The 23,920-nt window shown below is 39.3% G+C and overlaps 1 protein-coding gene across 2 annotated transcripts in view; it reads right to left on the bottom strand.

Moving 5' to 3' along the window:
• Positions 1 to 13,113: 13,113 nt before the first annotated feature.
• Positions 13,114 to 23,920, bottom strand: part of PLCXD3 (phosphatidylinositol specific phospholipase C X domain containing 3) — a 277,089-nt gene continuing 266,282 nt past the window's right edge. For both annotated transcript variants that reach the window (XM_032337507.1, XM_032337508.1), the window contains one exon: positions 13,114 to 19,249. In XM_032337507.1, the coding sequence (XP_032193398.1) occupies positions 19,096 to 19,249 (154 nt within the window). In that variant the 3' untranslated portion in view covers positions 13,114 to 19,095. The remainder of the gene's footprint in view (positions 19,250 to 23,920) is intronic.

Raw genomic sequence — 23,920 nt, 5'->3', positions numbered from 1 at the left:
GCTATTTCCCCAGTAATACTCTTCTTCTGCATCACCAGTTTCCCCCCTGGTGGATTATCCTCATCATCTACTTATAAGCTCTTATTTTAACAATCTCATCTAAACATTTCCCCTCACTTTCATTCTAGTAATCACTCAATTCCTTTACTCTTCTTTACAGCAAAACCCTTCAGAGTACGGTCTTTTCTCACTACCTCTATTTCTCCTCTGCTATTCTCTCTTGAACCCATTTAAATCATGCTTTTATCTCTATTATTCCATTAAAAGTACTGTTGTCCACAAGTTCCAGTTGCTAAATCTAAAGGTCAACTATCAATGCTCATCATGGTTGTCCTTTCAGCAGTATTAGACACAATAAATCACTTATTACTTTTCCTTCATTTTATTCTCTTCTCTCTCTTTTTTTTTTTAAGATTTTATTTATTTGTTTGACAGATAGAGAGCATAAGTGGGCAGAGAAGCAGGCAGAGAGAGAGGGAGAAGCAGGCTTCCCGCTGAGCAGAGAGCTCAATAAGGGGCTCCATCCCAGGACCCTGAGATCATGACCTAAGCCAGAGGCAGAGGCTTAACCAACTGAGCCACCCAGGCGCTCCTCTCTTTTCTTTTTGAAGTGCTTTTTGTTTTGTTTGTTTGTTTGTTTTTTTAGAAGACTTCCAGGATGCCACTCTTTTCTGGTTTTCATTATCCTCATTGGCCACTCCTCAGTCTTCTTTGCTGATTTCTCTCTATCACATTCATTTTAATGACTAATGTTGGAGTATCCCAAGGGCTCAGTATTTGCACCCTTTCTTTTCTCTGGTTATACTCACTTCCATGGTAATCTCATTCAGTCTCATGGCTTTAAATTATAAGAACACTTTAATGGCTACCCCTCTGAAAACCGAACCATAAACCTTTAAAATCCAGACATATATATGCAACTGTTTTGTTGGCATCTGCACTCAGAATTTAATGGGCTTATTAAATTTAGCATGTCCAAAACTGAATCTTGAGCTTTCTTCTCATACCTACTCTTTCCTTGTCTTCTTCCTTACAGCTTATATGAAATCAAGTTTCCTTGGAGTCATCTTTACTTCCTCTTTCCTTCTCACTTCATAAAGAAAGTCTTGATATATTTACCTTCAAAAATAACCAGAATCAGGGCGCCTGGGTGGCTCAGTGGGTTAAGCCGCTGCCTTTGGCTCAGGTCATGATCTCGGGGTCCTGGGATCGAGTCCCGCATCAGGCTCTCTGCTCAGCAGGGAGCCTGCTTCCCTCTCTCTCTCTCTGCCTGCCTCTCCATCTACTTGTGTTTTCTCTCTGTCAAATAAATAAATAAAATCTTTAAAAAAAAAAAAATAACCAGAATCCACCAGAATTCACCTCTGCTGCTACTGGCCCAAGCCACCATCAATTCTTACCAGAATTACTACAGAAGGCTTTTAAGTGGTTTTCCAGGTCTACCGTAACTCCCCTTACTCTCTTGTTAACACAGTGCCCATAGTGATCCTTTTCAGTCATAAGTCAGATTATGCCAAGAACTTTCTCCTTCAATCAGAATCAATTCCAAAGTTCTCCAGTGTCTGTAAGACCTTCCACGATTGGTCCTCAGTTACCTCTCTAACTTAGTTTCCTTTTATTCTTTCCTTTGCTCTATCTGGCCTTATCACATAGGCCTTCTTACTGTTCTTTAGGGTGCCAATCAGATGTCTGCATCAGGACTTTGCACTTCTTTTCCAGTTTGTGTCTTAGATTAGGATACCCAGAAACAGAGACATGGGGTTTACATGATATTTTCAAGGAGTCCCATGCCAGGAAAGAGAAAAAAGAAACAGGAAAGGAGGGAAACACAATACAAGGGCATATTGAGGAGGATTCCATTCAGTGCAATCAGGTGTTTGATTCAGTGACTGCACTTTTAACCTAATGTTCCTGGGAACATTAAGGGGTAAGAATTTATCCACAGGCTCCTCTTTTGCCTTGTTAACGTTTATCCTCATGGGCATTAATTCCTCTGCAGTTCCAACTTGTGCCAGTGTGGGTTTAAGTATCCGAGGGTCTGCAGCAGTATCAACAAGAAGCCCTGGGGCAGAAGGAAAGAAATTATATCCATCAAAGTCCATGAGGAACTGGAACAAGACACAGATGAGACCAAGAGGACCTCAGGGAGGCATAAGAGATGTTTGATAGGCTGCCTGGAGTGTTCTTCTCCAGAGGCTGACAGCTCACTTTTCTTTTGTGCAAAGTTTTTTACTCGAATGCCACCTTCTTAGTAAGACTTTTCTTCAACTTCCCATTTAAAATTATAGTCACCTACATATTCCCAATACCCATTTCCTGCTTTATTTTTTTCCCCCATATTACGTTCCAATGAACCATAAAAGAACTTATTTATTTTTGTTGTCAGTCTTCCTCACTAGACTAAGCTCTAGGACAGCTGTGATTTTTATCAGTTTTGTTCATTGTTCTATTACCAGACTAACAGATAGTATGTATTCAACAAGTAGTGAATGAATTATTTATAAAAATTCTTGACTGGTACTATAAGCTTTCACAATATATTTGAATTAAATATATGGAACATTCTAATCAATGTGTAGGTCATATGCTTATTTTGTCAAATAATGAAATATTTTAAGCATTCAAAGATAAGGTGGAGTATTTCCTAAGTAGGTCCTAAAGCAAGTTAATGAAGGAGAAGTCGCATTAATGTCTGCAGATCTATAGGATGTCTGTTTGCAGAACTTCTTTGTTCTTCTAAGTTGCCTTTTAATAATTTTCTTTATTGATGTTTTCCATTAAATCTCTATGGAAATACCTGCAAGGATTGGTGATAAGCTCATTCTTTGCTGTACCCTCCCCTGGATGTTAACAGTGATTTCTTATGAGTCAGAGAGTGATAACAGAAAAGACCTATGAACACAAGGTTCTGAGTGAAATGGAATGTTGAAACAAAAAGGTGAAGTGGAAAAAATTGACCTAAGTTAGTTCCTATAAGCATACATAGTAAGTATCATAACTTATGATGCAATGTTATTAAAAATAATCATAATTGATCTGCTTTATCTGGTCTAATTCTACAAGAAACAATAATGTTCTTGGCCATTATAATTGAAGGGAAAAGAGCCGAACAGTCAGTAGCAATGGTACAACTATTTTATAATTTTTTTCTGAACATTAGTATTATTTTCTTCTGGGAACTGTGTAGGGGCCTAATGAGTCATTGATCCAGATATGCCTGCATCTACATCCTGGTTCAACCATTCATTAGCTTTTGTAGGTTTGGGATAGTCATTAAACTTAAAGTCTTCTTTTCTTTAAGTAAAGAAAGTGGAGATGATTATACTTAAACTCCAAGGTCAGTATCTGACAATTAAATAAGATAAGATAAAGAAAGTACGAGTACATAATAGATGTTTAATACAGGCTAGATCCTCCTATGTTAACAGTTATCAAGAAACAACAATGTTGTCATAAATTATAAAAAAAACACTTAATTAGATTTTTAATTAAAAATAATAATTTTATGCAATGATGATTTCAATTTTATTCATATTAAAGATAAAAAGCATTGTAATTGGCCCAGCATTGAAGATCACTAGGTTGATTGTCACAGACAGGACACTTCAGATACCTGAGCTCCAGTGTTATGGTGATCTCTTAGCACTTGTATAATTTAGAGAAACTCTCTCTTCCCCATAAAAGTTAGTTTGCAGTCTAGAATATCTCATAAAGCAACAAAGTCTGCTTAAAGTTAGCAGTTTAGAATGTTTCATTAAGCCATGGAGAGATAATTAAATTCAGTTTGCAAACTAAGGAAGCTGATGTCCAGATGTGCCAGTTATGAATTTATAGCTCCAAATCAACACTTCATTGCCCATGTTATGAAAATATAGCTGGGTCCTTTAAATAGATTTCCTTTGTCAGCTGTCACAATGTTAAGTTTTAGGATAGAGCACGTGGGAGGGAAACTCTTATTGGTTCTTGGACCCAAGGCCAACATGGGTGTTGGCAGGACTTCCTACCTGACCTCAAGGACTTCTCAGACACCAAGAGGGTGTCTGAGAATTCATCTCAACTCAAATAAGTTCTAACACTCTCTACCCAGAAATAGCATTAGGTTGCACAGGATAAAGGTTCAGTCCTCCACACTGTCCTTCACACTCCAGATGCCAGTAGCAATTTCGTATTTTTATCTGTACTTTTGTCCAGCTGGCTACAAATGAGGGGTTCCCAAACGCCCTCCTTGGGTTCAATTAATTTGCTAGAGCAGCCCACAGAACTCAGAAAAACACTTTATTTACTAGATTACTAGGACATGGCATGGGGAAAGGCATGGGGAAAAGGCACAAGAGCTTCCATACTCTCTCTAAGCCCAAAGCTTCATTACATAGGCACGATTGATGAAATCGTTGGCCACTCTGGTTCTTCTCTCCTCCTTGGAGGTCTGGAGGAGGGACTGAAAGTTCTAATCCCCTCATACCATGATGAGCTCCACTGGCAACCAGCCCCCATTCGTAGGTGGGGTCCCAAAGCCACCCTATTAACATAACAAAAGACACCTTTATCACTGTCCACACTTAGGAAATTTCAAGGTTTTGGGAGCTGTGAGCAGGGAATTGCAGATGAAAACCAAATATATTTATTTCTTATCAGTCACAATATCACAGGTGCTGAAGGAAGAAAGTGTTACTGCCTTCCTTGCCCCAGTTTGTACCTCTTGCCAGCCTCCTGCCAAATGATTGTTCTAGTGCTTCGTTCCTGCAGTGCATGATGCTCAGAAACACCCATTAGCCAGCAGCTTCCCCCAGGGTTGGCTCTGCAGCAGCAGCTCTGCTCCTGGGATGGAGCACACCTCTGTCCATGGTTTCCCCTGCACCCCCTTGAGCAACATCCAATGGGTTCTGAGGCATTACACCTCCCTCTGGATGGCTTTCTCCAGAAGGCATATTGCCATCAAGTTCCAGTGACAGGGCATCCCAGCAAATGCCCAAGAAGATACAGATCTCACTCTGGGAGGACCTCTTTTTGGGATGCTCTCAGATGTGGAGGCTGAGACTTCTTGTTTCTGCTACTTCTATATTCTTTAGAGTTCGAGTTCTCCTTATTTCATGCTAGCCAAGTCTATTATTTCTATCTCCTGTTATAGTTAATAGTTATTTATGTTAATCTTTCCCTGTTCAAATGACTATATGGTTTCTGTTTCCTTGTTTGATCCTCATGGGCACACCTAGTTTATTATTATCTATTTATTATTATCTATATGGAACCATGAGACAACAAACCTGTTCTATCTAGATGTAGTTCTTTAAACTTGTCAACAAAAGTCTATTATATGTCTTGAAGTGTAACCAAAATGGAAATAAAGAAGGATAAAAGCATTATTAATCATGTAGTCATTCTATTTAGGAAGACATCTACAGTGACATGTAATGGGGGGAGGTTGTAGGAAAAAGACACATTATTTGAGCAGAGTATGCTAGAACATTATTTTTTAGAGTTACAAAGTAACAATGTGAGAATGTTGTTTTTGGTGTCCAGGCCTTCCTATATTGTCAGTCTATAAGGAAAAAAAAAGTTCCAAATAGGTTTTACACACTAGTAATTTGAATTTTGACACTCTTCTGATTTACTGAACAACTAAACCACCCACTGAACTACAGGGGACTTTATCAAAATGAAGATGGATGATACATTGATATTATTTTTTAACACACTGTGGTTATTTCAGCCATTTCTTTAAGATATATATGAATTGGTTGCAGGTTGAAGAGTATCTACCAGAACCTCAGAATGCAATCTACTTTGGAAATAGGGTCTTTGCAGATGTGATTAGTTAAAATGATGTTGTACTGGATTAAAGTGGTCCCTAAGTCCAATGAGTGGTGTCCTTACAAGAAGAGGAGAGGACACAGACATAAGCATGGGGGACGAGGCAATGAGAATGTGGAGGCAGTGACTTCTCCATAAGTCAAGGAATGCCAAGGGTTTCCTAACTTCTAGGAGAGAAGCATAGGATGGTTTTTTCCCCCTCCTAAATCGTCCAGCAATAATCAGCCAAATGTGCCAACACCTTGATTTCAGACACAGTCTCCAGAACTAGGAGAGAATAAATTTGTTGTTTTTATGCCACCCAGGTTGTTAACAGCAGTTCTGGAAAACTAATACACAGTGATTGGGCTAGGAATTGGGCATTCATTGGTGGCTGTTAGTCATCTTTTGGTATTTTCCACTGATAGTTTAAAAACTCATATATATATATTTTTTATTTGGAAGGCCTTTTTCTATTTGTGGGCATCATAAGAAATTGAGCTGCTGAAATAGCAGCCAAAATTTGGAAATGTGGCCTTGTTGATAATCTTAATAGATGGGGGCATCTAATAAGCTTTCAATTCAGCTGTTAATAAGTAACTTTTGGGAGGAAATCCTGCAGAAAATGCTATGGAGCTCCTAAACATTGACACACACAACCCACACTCAACTTCATTCACTTCCTTAATTCAGAAGAGCTTTATCTCAGATATCAGGTAGATTTGGGTCAGCCCATAATTTCAATAGTGACCCCAAGGACAGAGAAGATGACTTCAGGATCTCCTGTGGTTAGTGTTGATGAGGGAGAAATGATTTGGTGCTACCAAGGCTATAATTTCTCCCATTATAAAACCATTAATTTCACTGTATTATCTTCTTCTGAAAACAGTCTTGTTCAGAATTGCCTATCAAGTCCCCCACAGCACAAATTCTAGCCTGCATCTTGTTTGGACTAAACAGCACATCTAGTATCCTCTCATATATTCTACATCTTAGGGATTTTCCTTTCTCCTCTTTCTATATGAATTACTGGCTTTATTTTTATACTCTCATGGTGCTCTTGAATATTGTGCATTTTGAATGAAGACCTACTTTATTATATGAATGGCTTCGGGGATATAGAATTTTTAAGTTTTCAGTACTGACATCTCAATTGCTTCTGGAATGTGAATAATACTTTAAAACATACTATTTCCCAGATGATAAGAGCTCAACATTAAAGAGAAATTAATTAAAAATGACTCCAAGGGAAGTCTATGTGAAAGTTTTCTCGAATATTTTTGCAACTTTTCTGTATGTCTGAAATAATTTAAAATAAGAAAGTAAAACAAACAAACAAAAAAAACCCCACCCATAAAACATAAAAGTTAAATATCTACTTAATACTAGTTTTTACTTTCCTTTCTCCCCTGGGACTCAGAACTGAGGTCAAGGCAGTCAAGGTCAACGTGAGGAGGAAGAAAGGCAGTGCCCCCATCCAGGGCCTGATCTCAGGGGTGATGGGAAATCCTTGGTGCACATTGGTATTGGTGCCTGATAGAAGCACCTTCTCACACCTTGTAGCAGAGTTTCGATTTCACTTGTAAGCTACCATCTCCCACCCACCCCATTCTCATTTGTACAGGGCTTGATTGGGAGATTGACTTCAGCCCCAGCTCAGACAGGTCAGACTCAATTCTGTTCCTTGCTTGAAGTTATTGGGAAAGAGAAGAACTCATTGGTCATCTTGACTCAAAGCAGAAAACCCTACTTAAATATAGTCAATGCAGAGGAAAGTAAAGCTTAGAGATGGAGAAAATTCAAGCCCTCATGAGACTGTGTGAGATCCCATATCCAGTTACCCCAAAGTTGCTTATGTGTCAGTTTCCATTAGCCGCCTCCCCCCCTTCCCCTTTGGCTTAACTTAATTTGAGTTGGATTTCTATCACTTACAAATTGAGAAGGTAAGAATTTAGCTTGAACTGAGAAAGTAAAATCTGCCTGGCCACTCACCAGGCTGGAATAACAAGGAGAGATAGACCCAGCTCAGCAAGGACACACTATGGCTCTAATGTGTCCTAAAAACCCCCTTCTTGAGAGACTGTGGCTATTTGAAATTCTACCAGAAAGAACGGACATCCCACTCCTGCATGCAGGATTGACGTCACTCTGACACAAGAAAGCACCTCTACTCACAGCCCAGGAGTAGACCTTTGGAGAAGTGGGTTTCTCACACAGCTATCTTCTTTGTAGGGCCAAAGGCAATAGAACACTGGGTCTACTCTGTAGTCCAGATTCTTTCTACAGCTTTACTTGCTTCAAATGTATTAAAATAGTGTGTTGAAATTCCATCTAATCTCCGCCCTTTCGCAGAACTCTGTAAGGCTGTTTTGTTTGGTGAGATGACCTATGTTTAATCTTCTTCTGTGTGGCCTCTCTCATATTGACGGGCAAATAAATCTGATTTATTAAACTGACTAAACACATAAAATCGATTAGTGACACCTGTAACAAGTAGTTACTGATGGTTTTAGGTTGGCTAGATTTAGGAAACAAAAGGGTTTTAATTATGATAGTCTCTCCCCCACCCCAGGAGTAATTCTTCTACCCAAATTGGTTTTGAAATTAAAGATCCAGTCATATATTCCTCTCCAAAGCCAATCTCATGGGAAAGTCAAGATTTCAAAACAGTTGTTTTAAAGTTGAGCTCCGTAATAGCTCCTCAAAGAGGGATGCCTGCAGCAGTAACCTCAGCATTTTTGGGAGCTGTTTGAAAGGCAGAGTCTGGTGGCTCACTCCTGACTTGCTGAATCTGTCTTTCTTTTATTAAGATTCTGGTGATTGTATGCACCATAAAGTTTGAGAAGTACAACTCCACGGAGTCCTGGGTGTTTTCATAGGGCTTCCTAAAAAAACTCACAGGTGGGGAAGGAGGACATAAAGCTATTGGCCTTTCCATTAGGAAAGCCATCCTATAATATATTATTTTGTGAGTTTTTTCTGTAACTGCTTCTGTAATGTGCAAAACATTTGAAAACCACTCTTTTAAGCCCCATTAATACTTCATTGTGAATGAGCCCCTCAGAATGTGAGGGAACACATTTTGTTTGCAGTGGGTAAAGGAGGGAAGAGCCCTAGGAAAGAGAAGCTGTGAACCTGAAACACTAATAAATTTCCCTACCCAATTGTGTCATTTGTATGGAGATGGCTGCTGGCAGGAGCTGCTGGTCCTTTTAGGATGCATGTATCTAGGATCCTAGAATGGGTCTAAATAACAGAATCAAGACGGTGAGTCTATCAGAGGACTGTTTGCATAAGAACAAGAAATCTCCTCGGATAATTTCTTGGGAGAAGGAGAAGCCATGAAGATATATTTGATCAGGAAGAAAGCATGGTCCTGAGAGGGGAAAAATGACTTTGAGACTAGCCTGTGGCTTTGAGAAGTGGCTGTCCCTGGATTTAATTTCTGTCCCAAGCCCATAGACAATGGGGTGAGGTGCTGGGAAAGAAAGAGAGAGAGAGAGAGAGAGAGAGCTGATTTTGGCTAACGATCAGGATGCTAGAGTCCCTCTATTAGAATGTAACATAAAGGGAAGGGAAGCATTGTACATCCACCTATGTTTGGCCATGATTGCTCACCCCTTTGGCACCTTTGCCTTTGCAGCGATGCCTAGTTGGGGATAAGCAGTGCCTTCTGGGAAGATTTTTGGGTCTGGTAGATAAGAAGCCAAGATTGCGGGCTGAAGTGAGCATCAAGATGAGGAAGCAACAACAGCCAAGAGCCGGAAAATGTGGAGTTTTTGTTGTTGTTGTTTTTTAAGATTTTATCTATTTATTTGACAGAGAGAGAGAGAGATCACAAGCAGGCAGAGAGGCAGGCAGAGAGGGGGAAGCAGGCTCCCTGCTGAGCAGAGAACCCGATGGGGGGCTTGACCCCATGGCCCCAGGATCATGACCTGAGCCACCCAGGTTTCCCAAATGTGGAGTTTTTTCTTAAGCACACAGGAAACATCTTCCAGGAACCCAAGTGAGTGTGGGGAAGGGAGTAATCCTCCAAAAGGGTGTATGAGCAGAGGTCTTGTGTAGAAGCAGGAGCTTTTGGAATTTTAGTTAATGTACCTACAAGCAGAGGAAGCATGGAAAATTCTGCAAGAGAAAGATTTTGTCAAAATTCAAAATATAAAAACAAAATCTAGTCCCTTGCTTGCCCTTCCTCAACTGTTTTTAAATAGATGCATCATAAGCCAGTTCCCCTGGGTGGATATTCTTTGCTACAACTGAGTTGACTTTATGGCTAAGAGATGGGGTCTTCCTGCACTTGGAATGGACACCATGCAGTGTATTTTCCCCTAAATTCCTCCAATGTTGTTAGCAGTTCTCCAAGGAATGCAGGAGGTGGAGGATACTGCCTTGTCCTTTTTGAACCCTCCTCACCACCAAACAGTGCTCAGCATGTGTGTGGCCCTTCTCAAGCAGTCGTCTACCATTTGACTGGGTCACATCTACTCACAATTCAATTCCATTGTTTCCAAACATGTTTTAATAACTGCCATGCCATGGGAATGCAGAAATAGCTAAGATGTGCCTCTTCCTGTCAATGTTTTAGTCAAAGATTCATCATCTTATAGTCCAATGAGAAAAGGATTATTGGTTGTATACCAATATTTTCTGCCTTTTCCTCATGCCAAAATAAAAACTAGTCTGCAGACACACTTGCCCCTCATAATGAAAGAGCACAGCTTGGGGCACCTGGGTGGCTCAGTGGGTTAAGCCTCTGCCTTCAGCTCAGGTCAAGATCTCAGGGTCAAGATCTCAGGGTCCTGGGTTTGAGCCCCGCATGGGGCTCTCTGCTCAGCAGGGAGCCTGCTTCTCTCTCTCTCTGCCTACTTGCGATCTTGCTCTCTGTCAAATAAGTAAATAAATAAATAAGAGCAAAATTTAATTATAGCTGAGCACTCGTGTTGAGGCAGAAGATTTTCTCTCAATTATTTCTCAGTAAAATCCCAGGAGGTCAGTTTACACATTTCTCTGAGGTAAAAAGTGTGAGGGGAGAATAAAGACTCCGACAAGGAGTTCTTCAGGAACGGTCAGCATTGGTGCTCTTCACCCCCCTCCTCTGCCTGTCACTTAGGGCACCAAATTCCACTTTCTAGAATTCAATGTGGTTTTAATGTAGTTCACCTTTACTTACTAGCTAGCTCCAGATGGTTCCAGGAATACTTATATCCACTAAACTGAAGGATGAATATGGTGGAAGCTTTCCTAGTTACACTGAGGTTTGCTTCTTGAACTTGATTCCAGTGCAGCCTTTATTATTTATTATGGCTTCCGACTAAGGATTATGGGAAAGCACACACCAAGAGAGCCAATGCTGAAACCACCCATCACAGTATTGGGAAGCCACCATCTTATTTTCTACTTTTAAAGAAGTATTTCTTCCAGTTTCAGATGTTTTCACTCTTTTGATCTAGAAAACATTACCATTTTTACCCTGTGGGAGAGACACTTCTTTATGGGATCTGCTTTCCTTTATGAAGTCAGCCCCTCCTAGAACAAGTTCCATCTGAAGTTCTGGAGGTGAGGAGAGGAGGGAAAAGAGATGGAGCCTTTGCTTTTGCTGTTTTAGAGCCACAGAGAGAATGGGGGCAGCCATGCTTGTACAAAGTGCTTCTGTTCATGAGGACAGGGAACGAGGGAATGTGGCCGGGAGAGAGGGGGATCCACTCTTCATTAACACACGGCCCTGACCAACCCATTTCCAATTATATACTTACTGCAGAAGTTGTCATTTTCTTTTTAGGTTTTCAGGAACAACTCTGTTCAAACAGCTTTCCTATCTTTAATATCACTTTGAAAAGTTCATTGAGAATAAATGTATGTTTATTGTTTATTTGTTAAAGGGACACAATGATGCCAATGGTTTGCTCCATTGAGAAACTACCAAAGATGTGTTTCATCCATTTTCCTAAGGAATATTTTAAAGACATGTTGTAGTGCTTAGAGGGGGGCCTACCATACAGCAGGTATTTGACAAATGTTTGTTGAATAACTGACTGAATGAATAATGACTCTGATAAACTATAGCAATGTTATGCTAAGGACAAATATGGTTATGTGGAGTATTATTTGCGGATATACGCTGTTTCACAAATGTAGAAATCTTTACAGCTTTATAAATAGAAATCCTCTAATGTCATGAACCACCAATATATATAACAAGCAGAACTTCTGGGGAGACTTGTGTCCAAATTCAAACCCCAAAATAATCTTGGACCACGTGTGTGTGTGTGTGTGTGTGTGTGCGTGTGTGTTTTGTTTTGCTGGATTGTCTTTAGAACACTATCACAATGTTTACATTTGCTTGAAGGATGATTTAACCCCAGCACACAGGGTTTATTTGGTGAAATACAAAGGCAATTTCCTTTTCGAAATAGTGTTTCATGCATCAGGCATAATGAATGTTCAGCAAAAGTAGATTTCCTTCACCCTAGACTTTTAACCTCAAGATAGCATTTTATAATAATAACACCAAACTAATAATATGGCTATATTGATATGGTCTTCTTTGTGGTAATATCAGAAGCTAAGATCATCAGACTTTGAAGATAACTAACTTTGATGTAATGGAAGTATTCATGGTGTTGCTTTATTGGTGGAGAATATATGCTTTCACAGATGAAATCCTTATATGATGATTCATATTTTTAAAAAATAATTATATTTTCTCATGCTCTGAGTCATGTTCTATTTAAGAGATCTACTTTTGGACTTATAATGAAGCAATGATGAATATGAAATAAAAAAATAAAGATAACTGGTACCAGGACTTTATTAGGCATTTCACTGGATACAAAGAAACTTTTTTTTTTTACATTAAGAACAACAATCTTATCCAAAAATTTCACATTTGCTAAACAGAACAGTGGTAGGCATGTATTTTCTTTACACCACATTTATTAAAGTATCAATGACCAGATCCTAAAAAGAGAAGGCACAGATCTGTCTCCCTCTGGTGATTTTCTGGTATCTAGTGAAAGAAATGTCACCAGCTCTGCAAACTCCCATCCTTTAGAAATGAAGCAAATCAATACGAAGGTGTGCAAGCAGGGACCATGAGATGAAAATGTTATATTAGGGAATTTGGGGATTTTCTGGTCACTTACAGGAATTTCAGGAGAGGAGGTAGGTTCCAAAAGTGTTCCAAAACTCCATCCACATTCAGACCAGGTCAAGGATTCACTGTTGGAGACAACAGTTTTTTGAAAACTCTATTTTAGGAATTCTAACATAATTCTATTCTCTGCAGACTGTTCTAGAAACTGGACTTAGATCTCATTGTTCTTACCCTGGGGTGTCTTGAGTTTTCAGTTCCTTCAAAAAAAAAATGCTGGTTGTTATAATTTGCTTTGGCAAATCTCCCTGGCAGGTACTGGTTTATTGTCAGCAACCATATCCTATTCCCTGCCCAGCTCCAACTCCGTCTCCTAAGGAGACACTGATGAGGCTGCATTTATATCCCAGACTCTTTTCCTCTCTTTTTTCAGTAATCAAAAGAAGTTTTTTTTTCTAGTCAAATTTTCTATAATTCCATAGATGATCAGTTCTAAACTGATAAAAGTAATTTATGCTAGGAGGTTAATAAGGGGAGAAATGGATTAATTTGTTACCTCTCCAAATGAAGAAGAAATTGAATTTTAAAAGAGGTCCTGGTATTGAGTTGGAAGGTGCTATCAGTTTCCAGGGACATATTTAATGTGTAGTGTGTTTTGGGGTGTCCCAGTTGCTAGGGAGTGTTGCTTAAGGGATTAATGGGGGTGACTCTAGATCTTGCAACAAGATGGTAAAGGGAAATTTTGAATGTGGTAGCATTAATATTATAGAGGCACTTGCTTGCTCAATTATGCTGTCTCTATTTGAATTGGTCCTTTGGTCATGGAACTTACTATGGACCGACATTTTCCTTCATGAAGGGTATTAGGATATAGATTTCCATGAGATACATTAATGTAAGGGTTTAGAAGGAGGTAGGATCTCACCCTTTGTAGGTAGCCCAACTGAAAAGAGAGAGGCAAGATGGATAGGATTGTCAGGGGAAAAAATACAGGACACATCCAGTTAAATGTGAACTTTAGATAGACAATGAAAAAGGTTTTAGTATGTCTCACGGAATGTTTTGGAAATTCTTATACTAAAATATATTGTTTAACTGAAATTTGAGTTTCACTGGGTGCTCTGTGTTTTATCTAGAAAGCCTAAATATGGAATAGAAATAACTGAGGATAGAAAAAGAAGAGAAAATAAGATTGATTAATATTCCATACCCAGAGCCCAGGCTCAAGAAAGATGACAACATTTTTGCTTTGAGCATGACAACTCATGCAGATCCTTGAATTAGTCATGCATTTTCTATTGCTAGACTACATGTAGGCAGATAGCAAAGGTTTAAAAGGATATTGTATGCCTGTGTTTTGAGAAGGGAACCATGTTGGAACCACCTAATGTTGATGGGTCTTAGCGACTCTCACAGAGTCTAGGCAGTTCATCTTAAGTGAGAAGATCCAATCTTTAAAAAAATGAATGGTTTGAAGAAACCATTTTCCGTGGAAAATTTATCCTCAAAAGCAGAGTGGTTCCATGTTTGGAAGAATAGCTTTTGAAGTGCACTGGTTCTGTTGCTGATGGAAACAAACATGAATCTATGTTTTTGCATGATAATGAAGTTCATAAATGATTGACATTGGAAACTTTGGAGAGGCTTCAGGTGTTCCAGAAGCTTAACTGTTTGCTTGGGGGAATTCAGATAATTTCCAAAGCACAGTCCTCATATGATTTAAAAAAAAAAAAAAAGGACATTTTAAACAAAAACATTATTTTTCTTTAAATTTTAATCCCAAATTACAACAACAAAAAATGGCAATGAATTAAGGCTGGTCATAACGTGCCCTTTTTCTTTAGGATAAGTTTGATTTTTTATAAGATACGATATATTAACACACAAACCACATACAAGCACATACTTTTGACTCATACAAATATACATTTAGAACTAATACCTATGAAATAGTATCACAAATGAAATAAAAACCACACAATTTTCAACAGACTCAATCAATACATTTTACAAATTCTACAGAACATTTTATTGATGTCAGGAAAACAAACAATTTAGAGCATTATTTAAAACTGTATGTAACACAGGAGCCGCCAAGAAGTTATGGCAAATATAGCATTTACACCAGTGTGTCACTGAAATCTAGTTGAAAAGACTAAAGTGCTGTAAAATCAGATACTTTTAAAAACCTTGCTTAGCATATCCTGAGGGACACCTTGCATTATTTCCTGTTAGCAATTCAAAACTCAAGCACTCTACCCATGGAGCTCTCATTTGGATGAGTCACCAAAGGTCAGGAGACTGTGTCATTGGATCTGTAAAATTATAGAACTGGAAACTCATAAGAACATGCATTTCCTGAGACTTCCAACTTCCCAGTCTGGACTGCTAACAGAGGAGAACCCGAACAGGTAACTGGCTAAAACATGTCAGGACCTCAAAGAACTGAAAACAGCTTTAAGTAAAGACGAGTGTTTGTTTGTAATTTATATTCAAGTCCATCTTCAATTCTCCATCTTGAAGTACAATCGACAATGTATTTAGACTATTACTGCGAGGCATTTCTTATTTATGACGGTCTCAGTTTTCACTGGTTTTCTAGTGATTTCCTTCTCCTTTTAAATATTTAAATATCTGAATTATGTTTATGTCCATTAATGTAGTAAATATCGATTTTGAGAGTTAAAATGGCAAGAGAATCAAGTTGAGTGATTAGAGAATGCCGTTTTAACTTGAATAATGTGTGTGTGAGATGTGCATCTCGTGTGTGTGTGTGTGTGTGTGTCTGCATGTGTGTACACATACAGGCACATACATGCCAAACACTTCATGCTCTAGTACATTCACTGTTAGGTGGTGCTCCACGAAAAGTGAGTTTTCCCAGTATGGCTGAAAGTGAATATTGAGGTCATCATATAGAATATCCTAAGGCTTTTAAAAGATGCTTCCTCATTCTCTGCACTCATATGATTGTGTAGTAATAAGGGAGACATACATGATAATGGCAGGAGTGTTCACCATTTTGGTCCTTCAAAATTACAGACAAGAAAGCAAGCCAAAAAAAAAAAAAATGATATTCTTTGCATATTTTCCCTCATCCCACCCGCTCCTTTGATTTCCTGTTGCAGATTGGGTAAAAGTTCGATTTTGTTTCTGTTTTTTGCCTTGCAGGACTTGTGACATAAGTCTCAAGAAAAAGCAAAAAAAAAAAAAAAAAATGCACCAAGATGTATCTCCTACTATCTATCTTGGGGTCTATTTGTAGCCCTTGTGCTCCTAGCTCTCTAGAAAGACAATGCCCTGCTGAGACAAAGGAGCATAGGCTGAGGGTAAGCTCTGATCGCATAATACTAGTCTTCACCTCCACTTTTTATTTAAGGCCCACAGCCTGCTCCTTAAGTGTGCTCCAAGGCAGGGCCAATGGACAGGAGACAGCCAAAGCGGCCTTCTCTCCATTTGGCTTTCCAAGGACTCCCTCCTGGTGACTCTCCCTCTAGCTGGAGGACTCATAATTCACTTCTACCTGTTCCCTTCTTTAGAAATTAAGGCAAGTCCATTTACTCTGGGTGCCTGATACATAGGGACTGTATGTCCACGTGGAAACCATAGCATTGACTTGAAAGTACCTTTTGTCAAACAAGGTTTCTGTGTGCATATCATTAAGAGCAATAAAAAGCTTTCTCCAGTTAAAAACTGCACAGTTCGTCTAAAGCTTCAGCATGTTTGTTTTTTCCAGCACCCAAATGACAAATATGACAAAGCTAACTCTAAGCAAACATTGTAAGAAAGCATCTAAGTTCAAGAAAATACAACATAGTTACCTCTATATTTTATTCATTCTTCATTAATAGGTTGAGAAATTTTTTTTTCTGTTATATACATAAGTTAAATCCTTGTGTCATTGCAAGTGTGCTTGGCTAAAGAGCCTCCTGAGGGATGAAAAATGAATTGTCAGAGAGAAAATCTGCTCACAAAGCAAATTTACAGGATGAACATTTCACGAATCCATAGTCCTTTAAAGATGATTCATATTCAATTGCACATTAAGAGCAGGTGAACAGCTAAAAAGACAATAAACTGCAGGAGGAGGGAAGGTGGGAAGAAAACTATATTTGTGAATAATTAAGTCCCAAGCTAGGATATCGTTACAAAACTATTTGAATATGGTCAGCCGCTCTCCTTTCAAAGGTCTTATCACTCTTTTCATACCTTGTTAAGGGTTTCAGTCTCAAAATTAAATTATTTAATATTATCCATGTCTTTGCTTGAACAGCACTGTGGCTGTGTCTGCCCATGTGTGTGTGTGTGTGTGTGTGTGTGTGTGTGTGTGTGTGTGTGCTTTTGTAGCTGTCCACTGGCTGGAGTAGGTGGACACTGTGTACTGTGGGAAGCGAGACATAGACCCACAACTGGAATGTGGAACTGTTCCGTGTATGTGCATACTATGCTGAGGTCTACTGAGGTCTACTGAGCAGACCTACACACTCTGTAGAAGTACTCTCTTCAGTGTGATCAATTTCTCTTACTACCCTGCAGCTGCTAATAAACACTATTTTTAGACAAAGAGTATTTACAATCTCATAACCAGCTCTTGATTATTCATAATCTGGACATAATCAAACCCCTTGTCTAGGTCTAAGAGATTAAACCATATGTCCTGGGTTTAAATTAATTAAAAACTGAGGGCATGCTTTTATTTTGCCATAGCCCTACTTTGCATGGACCGCATTTTCCCAGGGAACTACTGAGGTGCAATTATTTATAAACATGAAGATAAAATAATTCATAATTATAAGAATTTCAGCAATTTATAGATTTTGGGAAGTGCCTCACAATATTCCTGGAGGCACATAGTTGAGGGTTATTGTGTTCTTTTAAAGATATCTTAGAGCTGTCAGATATCACAAAGACACCATGAGGAAGCGAGGCTCAAAGTCCCGTTATCATTTTCCTTCTCTGTAGACCAAGACTATCCAATGTTGGGACACGGGAAGGTTCTGTAAAACTTTTGCTTCTGCCCCAGTCTCAATCCTGGGGTAGGAGAGAACCCAGAAATGATGCATCAGTGTTAATTTTCAGTGCAGCTGCCCAGATCATGTGTATTTAAAAATCTCCTAAAGACATTTCATGGATCTTTCAGAATTTAGGGACATAGTTTCAAAAATTACTCTACTTCTTCCTTCCATCTTTCCTCTTTCCTCAACTTCAAGTAAAAATCTGAATCAAAACTTCTCAAAATATGTTCCTCAAAATCTGGGATTTAGAATTACATGTTTGGAGACCCCAATTTCGTAGGAAAGCGTGCACAATCTTTCATTTATTTCTTCTTCCTTTTCTACCTTTTTTTTTTTTTAATCAAGAGAATTGTTAGAGGAGATTTTTGTAAGAGTTCTTTTCAGAGTTTCCTGATCTTAACATATTTATCATAATTTTTCATTTATTGAGCATTTGCAGGGCGATATTATTTAAAGGATTCCTGAATTAAAATGGCATCCTTCTCTCCCCCCCATCTTTCATTACAGAGTTGGCACTAATTGTTCTTTCAAAAAAATTTTACACTATATTTATAGCTGCCTTAAATAGAAATACTGTGAAACACTGTTATTTTCATATAACACAAAAATTACTGATTATGTCCTCCAATATTACTGATGCAGGGAAACTGACTTGATGCATATTTTCTATGGCCAAAAGTTAGCAATGATTGACCAACTGCAGATGACTACAGGATATTATATTATACCTAGTTTCACAAAAACAAATTTCAGTACAACAATGTAATACATATTACGTTGGGCAATCAATTGTTTTGAGTCCCATACAGCATCTGATTAAAAAGAGCGAGCGAGAGAGGGAGTGAAAAGGTTCAGTAAGAGGAATCAGTGTAGGAGTCCTAGGCTGAAATCAGAAATGCAATCAAGTAAACACTCATGAGTTATACGTTGCAAAGACTAATTCTGAAAAGCAAAATTCACGGGTCTTTTTTTATCCCTTACACTAGAAGCAGATTTTGCTCATCAAATGGGAAATGAAATATTTATAGTAATGCAGTATGATAATAATCACTGAAGAAATGGTTTCCCCCTTTTCCCACCCACTACCAGCCTAATCCCCTCAGAGACCCAGTGGAATAGGAAGATCAGAGTGTTTATAGATAATATGCCTGATACAATGAGTCTTCTCTATCTTACTCGTGGATACTCCAAACCGTACTATCAAGTGTTGGCTTCTCCCTCATCAAAGACATAGTTGAGCTTTATGACGGTGCTGATGAAGTCACCAAGTTCTACAAAATCAGCAGTGACAATATTGATGCCACTCTCTCCTGGCTTCTGAGTGCGGACCCACTGCATCATGGCGGGAAGAGCTCTGAGAAAGGAAAGAAAAAGAGAAGTCACAGAAGGCAAGATACTACTCTTCAAGCTTAAGATACCCAGGCTTTCCTTTGGTTTTCAAACACATCGAAATAATCGCCCCAATTCTAGACACAGAATAGGGGAAAAAAAGCCAAATGGACAATGGTAAATATTTAACCTCTGAAGGTGAAGGGACTCTGCAGGAGAAACATTCACCATAGTGGCCCATATTGGACTTTTCATCTTTGGAGATCTCAGATGTGTGAGAGTTTACAGTCCAGCTTTTCCACAAAGAAAATGACACTCTTGCATTCACATTCTAGTTTGGCATGCTGTGACTGCCAACCCTGCAAAGCTTTGGGGTGGTAAGATCAGAGACGAATACATGTAATTAACCAACATTTATTACAAGCTGGCTATTTTCAGGAAATAAGCTAGGTACTGTAAATAGACAAAACAGCAAAACCCCCTGCAGCCAAAGAGTGCATGATTTGGTGGTGGGCAAGTAGATAAAGAAAAAAATTTTAGCATAATACAATCAGGACAGAGAAGGACAAATAGTAAGTAATAATCATAAATAAATGGTATCATTTTCTAAGAGGGAATAAGTGTTATAAAAATGAGGACAAAACGGGCTAGGAGTGTGCAGGTAGAGAGGGGTGGTATAGATTACAACTGAAAATGGGGTGAGTTAGTAGGCTTCATTGATAAGGGGACATTTGCTCAAAAGTTAAAGGAGACGAGGGAGTGAGTCATGTGAATATCTAGGGAAAGCATTTCAATTACCACCATGGCCCTTAGGGGGTAGCATGCCTACTTGGAAAAAGGAAGGGGAGAGTAGTAAAAGGTGAACCAAGAGGGCAGATCCTGCAGGTGGCTTATGTTGCACTGTAGACCATTTTAAGGGCTTTGAGGGTTACTCTGAGTGAAACAGGGAGGCTTTGGAAGATCTTGTGGGAAAGAGTAGTACAAGCTTATCTTCATAATAAAAGAGGACTCATTACAGGGGAGCCTATGTGGCTCAGTCCATTAACCATCCAACTCTTGGTTTCAGCTCAAGTCATGATCTCGGGGTTGTGAGATCGAGCTCTGTGTTGGACTCTGAACTGAGTGTTAAGCCTTCTTGAGATTCTCTGTCTCCCTCTCCCTTTGCCCCTCCTGTGTGTGCTCACTCTTTCTCTCTGAGATAAATAAATAAATCTTAAAAAAAAAAAAATGACTCATGACCATGAAAGCATAAGGGAGAGTCACTGAGTTTGGCCTGAGCTGTGAGGGAAAACTTTCCAGAAGCCTGCTCGTGAAGGTTAAAGACCAGGAAGAGTAGCCAAGTCAAGGTGCGAAGGGGTGATGGACGATGAGGCAGTGCATTTTATGTGTAGGAAATGCCATTTCTTCACTATTGACAGTATGGTGTGTGCCCACGAGCAGGGCATGTGGTCAGGGAGGCACAGGTGATGTTATTACCACTGTGCAGTGTCCTCTGAAGCACGCAGAAGTGACATCTACTCTGACTCCAAGTGTCAGGAAAGGAGGTTTTACATGGGAAATGGATAAACAAGCAGCCCTGAGAGCTGACAGTGAGACAACAAATAAAGTGTGAGGAAATCGATGTAGACTCTGAAGGCTTGGGTAAGATGGGGAAGAAAGGAGAGAGGGGAGAACGGAGAGAGAATAAGGTGGTGGGTAGGAATCTCAGAGTAGTTCTGTCATAACATTTAAGGAAGTCTTAAGTTGGAGAGATAAGAGATAAGAACCAGAGGAAAGAGGGCTTTCAAAGTGTAGAACCGTCAGCAGTTAACTAGGGAAATCCTATGGTTAGATTCATGGCTTGGAGAGAGTGGCTTGGCTTCAGGGTGAGCCGATGAATGGGACAGAACTGTAGTAGGGGCAGGAGTAATGGTTAGGGACCTGTCAAAGCCATCCAGACCAAAGACAGTGGTGGCTTATGTTGCACCAGCAGCAACAGAGATACTTGAAAAGACTTGAGGAGATAAAATGAAGTTTGGTTAGTGTGGGTGGGATGGAGATGGAGAGGGAGAAAGGGGCTCTGGATGGAAGTGTGGACTCTAGCAGTGTTCTGGCAGGTGGACATCATTCGCTAGACTTGGAAAGACAGGAGGGAAGGCTCTCCAGTGATGTGCTAAGTTTGGTCTGAGATATTGAGGTGACTTTGGGACACATCAATTGACATCTCCATTGGTGGATAAGTACAGATCTGATATTCAGGACACAAAGCTGTCAAGAGTCATCACATAGCATAGTTAGAGCTAGAAGAGCAGATAAGATTACCTGATTTTATAGAAGTAAAAGAGAAAACGTGAAGATCAGCACATGTAAGTATTGGGTGGGAAACCTGATTCAAGAAAAGAAAAAGAGAAGTAGGCACAGAAGGAGAAGGAAAATCAGGAGCATATAATTATCACGAGAATCAGCAGAAAAAGAAAGCCGTGCCCTTTTTGGTTTGTGAAGGTAAAGTGTGTGATATCCTACATGTGCCTTTCTCCAGATCTCAGAAAGCAAATCTAGTCAAAGCAAACTTAAGCCATCCAGGCAAAACTGACTCAGCTGTCTTGGGCTACATTAATCTGGTGGGTCATCCCTTATAAAATTCTGATCCACGTTTTTCAGCATATACATTTTCCCATTAGGCACAAATAGAGGATGATCCAATTGCTTCTAAAAGAGTATCACCTGGATCTAAAAGGCCCAATGCCTTCAGAGAATAGACTGGCAGGTGGAAAGATTGGGTCTTCATGGCAACAGTTTCAGAAGACAATTCTACCTTACAGTGAAAAATCTGGATCCCTGAGCACAGACATGAGTGTATTCAGATTCATTAGAAAGACAGATGCGGTGGCAATGTGTGTGCAGCTACTCAGATTTTTCTTCTGGACTTGCCGGAGCAGATATCTCTGTGTTGTAAATTCAGTGTCACCTTGGCATTTTAGAAAAGGCAGACCCTCTATGGACAAAGCATCAGAATTGGGCATTTCCTGGGAAGAAGGGGTGGGAGGTTAGGAGATCGCATGGATAGGATGACACTGAGGCCAGTGTTGACTCTGCATTGACCTTAACTGAACAGAGGGTTCACCAGATTTCTTGAGGTCACAAGAGGCTCCAAGAGCAAACAATTCCCAATTTAGAACCATGACCACCTCAGAAATAGCTTCTCTGATGCCATCTACTGCTCTAAGATTAAAAGTCCTGGGCCTGAATTTAGAGCAACTAATTATCAACCCCACAGGGTGATGTTAGGAGAACATAAGAGTGCTCTGTTCCATTTCCCTGTAAAATAGATAGCTCTGAGGATCGACAAGACACCATTTTGGAATGGCCTGTGGATCTCAGGTGAAAAATGAGTTTTACATTTAAAATGCCATTTCTCTGAGTCATGGGAATATTTCTATTTTTCTTTTCAGATATATTTTCCTCAAGTCAGTAGGATACCAAAGACAAAGCAAGCAATAATGCCAGGTTGAATCTTGAATACTCAGATGGTCTTAAGTAGAATTAAGTTGAACAAAAAGAGTCAATATCCTGGATTAAAATTCGCTGATACTACTGAAGTTGTAATAATTTTTCAGAGTACCATTTTTTAACCCATTTTCATTACTTCCCCTGCAACGGAGCCTTTAAAAATATTTTTTCTGCTCTCCCTCCTGCTTCATGGTACACCACAGATAGACTGTGTTTCTGCTGATATATTGTTTATATAACTGCATTTTATACATAAGAAAAAGTTTTTTAATTTGCCCTCCCAAGAACCAAGCTTTGGCACTTGGGATGCCATATTGATATTGACAACTTTATAGCTAATTGACAAGTTTTGATTATATTTAGTCTTGAATAATTGAAAAACTTACTCTTGTGGTAATAAAATACTGTCTTGATGTAACAATTTCCATGGTATAAGCCAGTTAAGTTTTAACTTTTTAATTCATTCATTCATTCATTCATTCATTCAACAAAGATGTATTGAACACCTGTGGAGGATGGTGTTGTACTTGCGGCTCCCTAGAGCCATCCTGGAGTTCATCTTCTTCTCTCTGGGAGAAATGTTGCCATAGCCTTACCCACACTCTCCTTTTTGTGCTTTGTCTACATTCCAGTCAAGACAATTGATTTTTTATCTGAGTTATTTATTCCTCTACAAACACAACCACAAAGTCTTCTCTCCCCTTTAAGATCTACCCAGCTCTTCAGCAGTGTAGATGAATCTGTCCCTACCTCCTCTCACCATCTACCACACTGATCCCTCTCCGTCTCATTTGTTACTACTTCCCACATGCTAACTTGTTCTCCAGCAATACTGAGACACTTGTATTTTGCCCTAACCACATGCTGTGGTTTCATGCCTCAATATTTTTTCAGGCCTTCTCTTTCAATGAAATACCATTCCTTCTTCAGTACCTTTCTTGGTCTGACTAATTTCTACTTGTCCTCCAAGGTTTGGCTCAGCCGTTATCTTGATCCCTTCCATCCAAGTCTGGGTGAAGAATCCTTTCTTTTCTTTATGCTTTATACTCCTGAAGCATGGTTCTGTGACTGTGAATTGCACACAACATTGACTGGACCCATTTCCTTGCCTATTTCTGTCAGTGCCTGCACACTTTTCCAAGAACAAAAATCATATTACAGTCGCCAATATATCCTCTGAACCTACCACGATCCCTGAAACCCAAAA

This window comes from Mustela erminea, chromosome 3 (genome assembly GCF_009829155.1).
Source record: "Mustela erminea isolate mMusErm1 chromosome 3, mMusErm1.Pri, whole genome shotgun sequence".
NCBI lineage: Eukaryota > Metazoa > Chordata > Mammalia > Carnivora > Mustelidae > Mustela > Mustela erminea.
The sequence above is the reverse complement of the archived record's forward strand: the minus strand, read 5'-3'. Positions and strand labels throughout refer to the sequence as shown.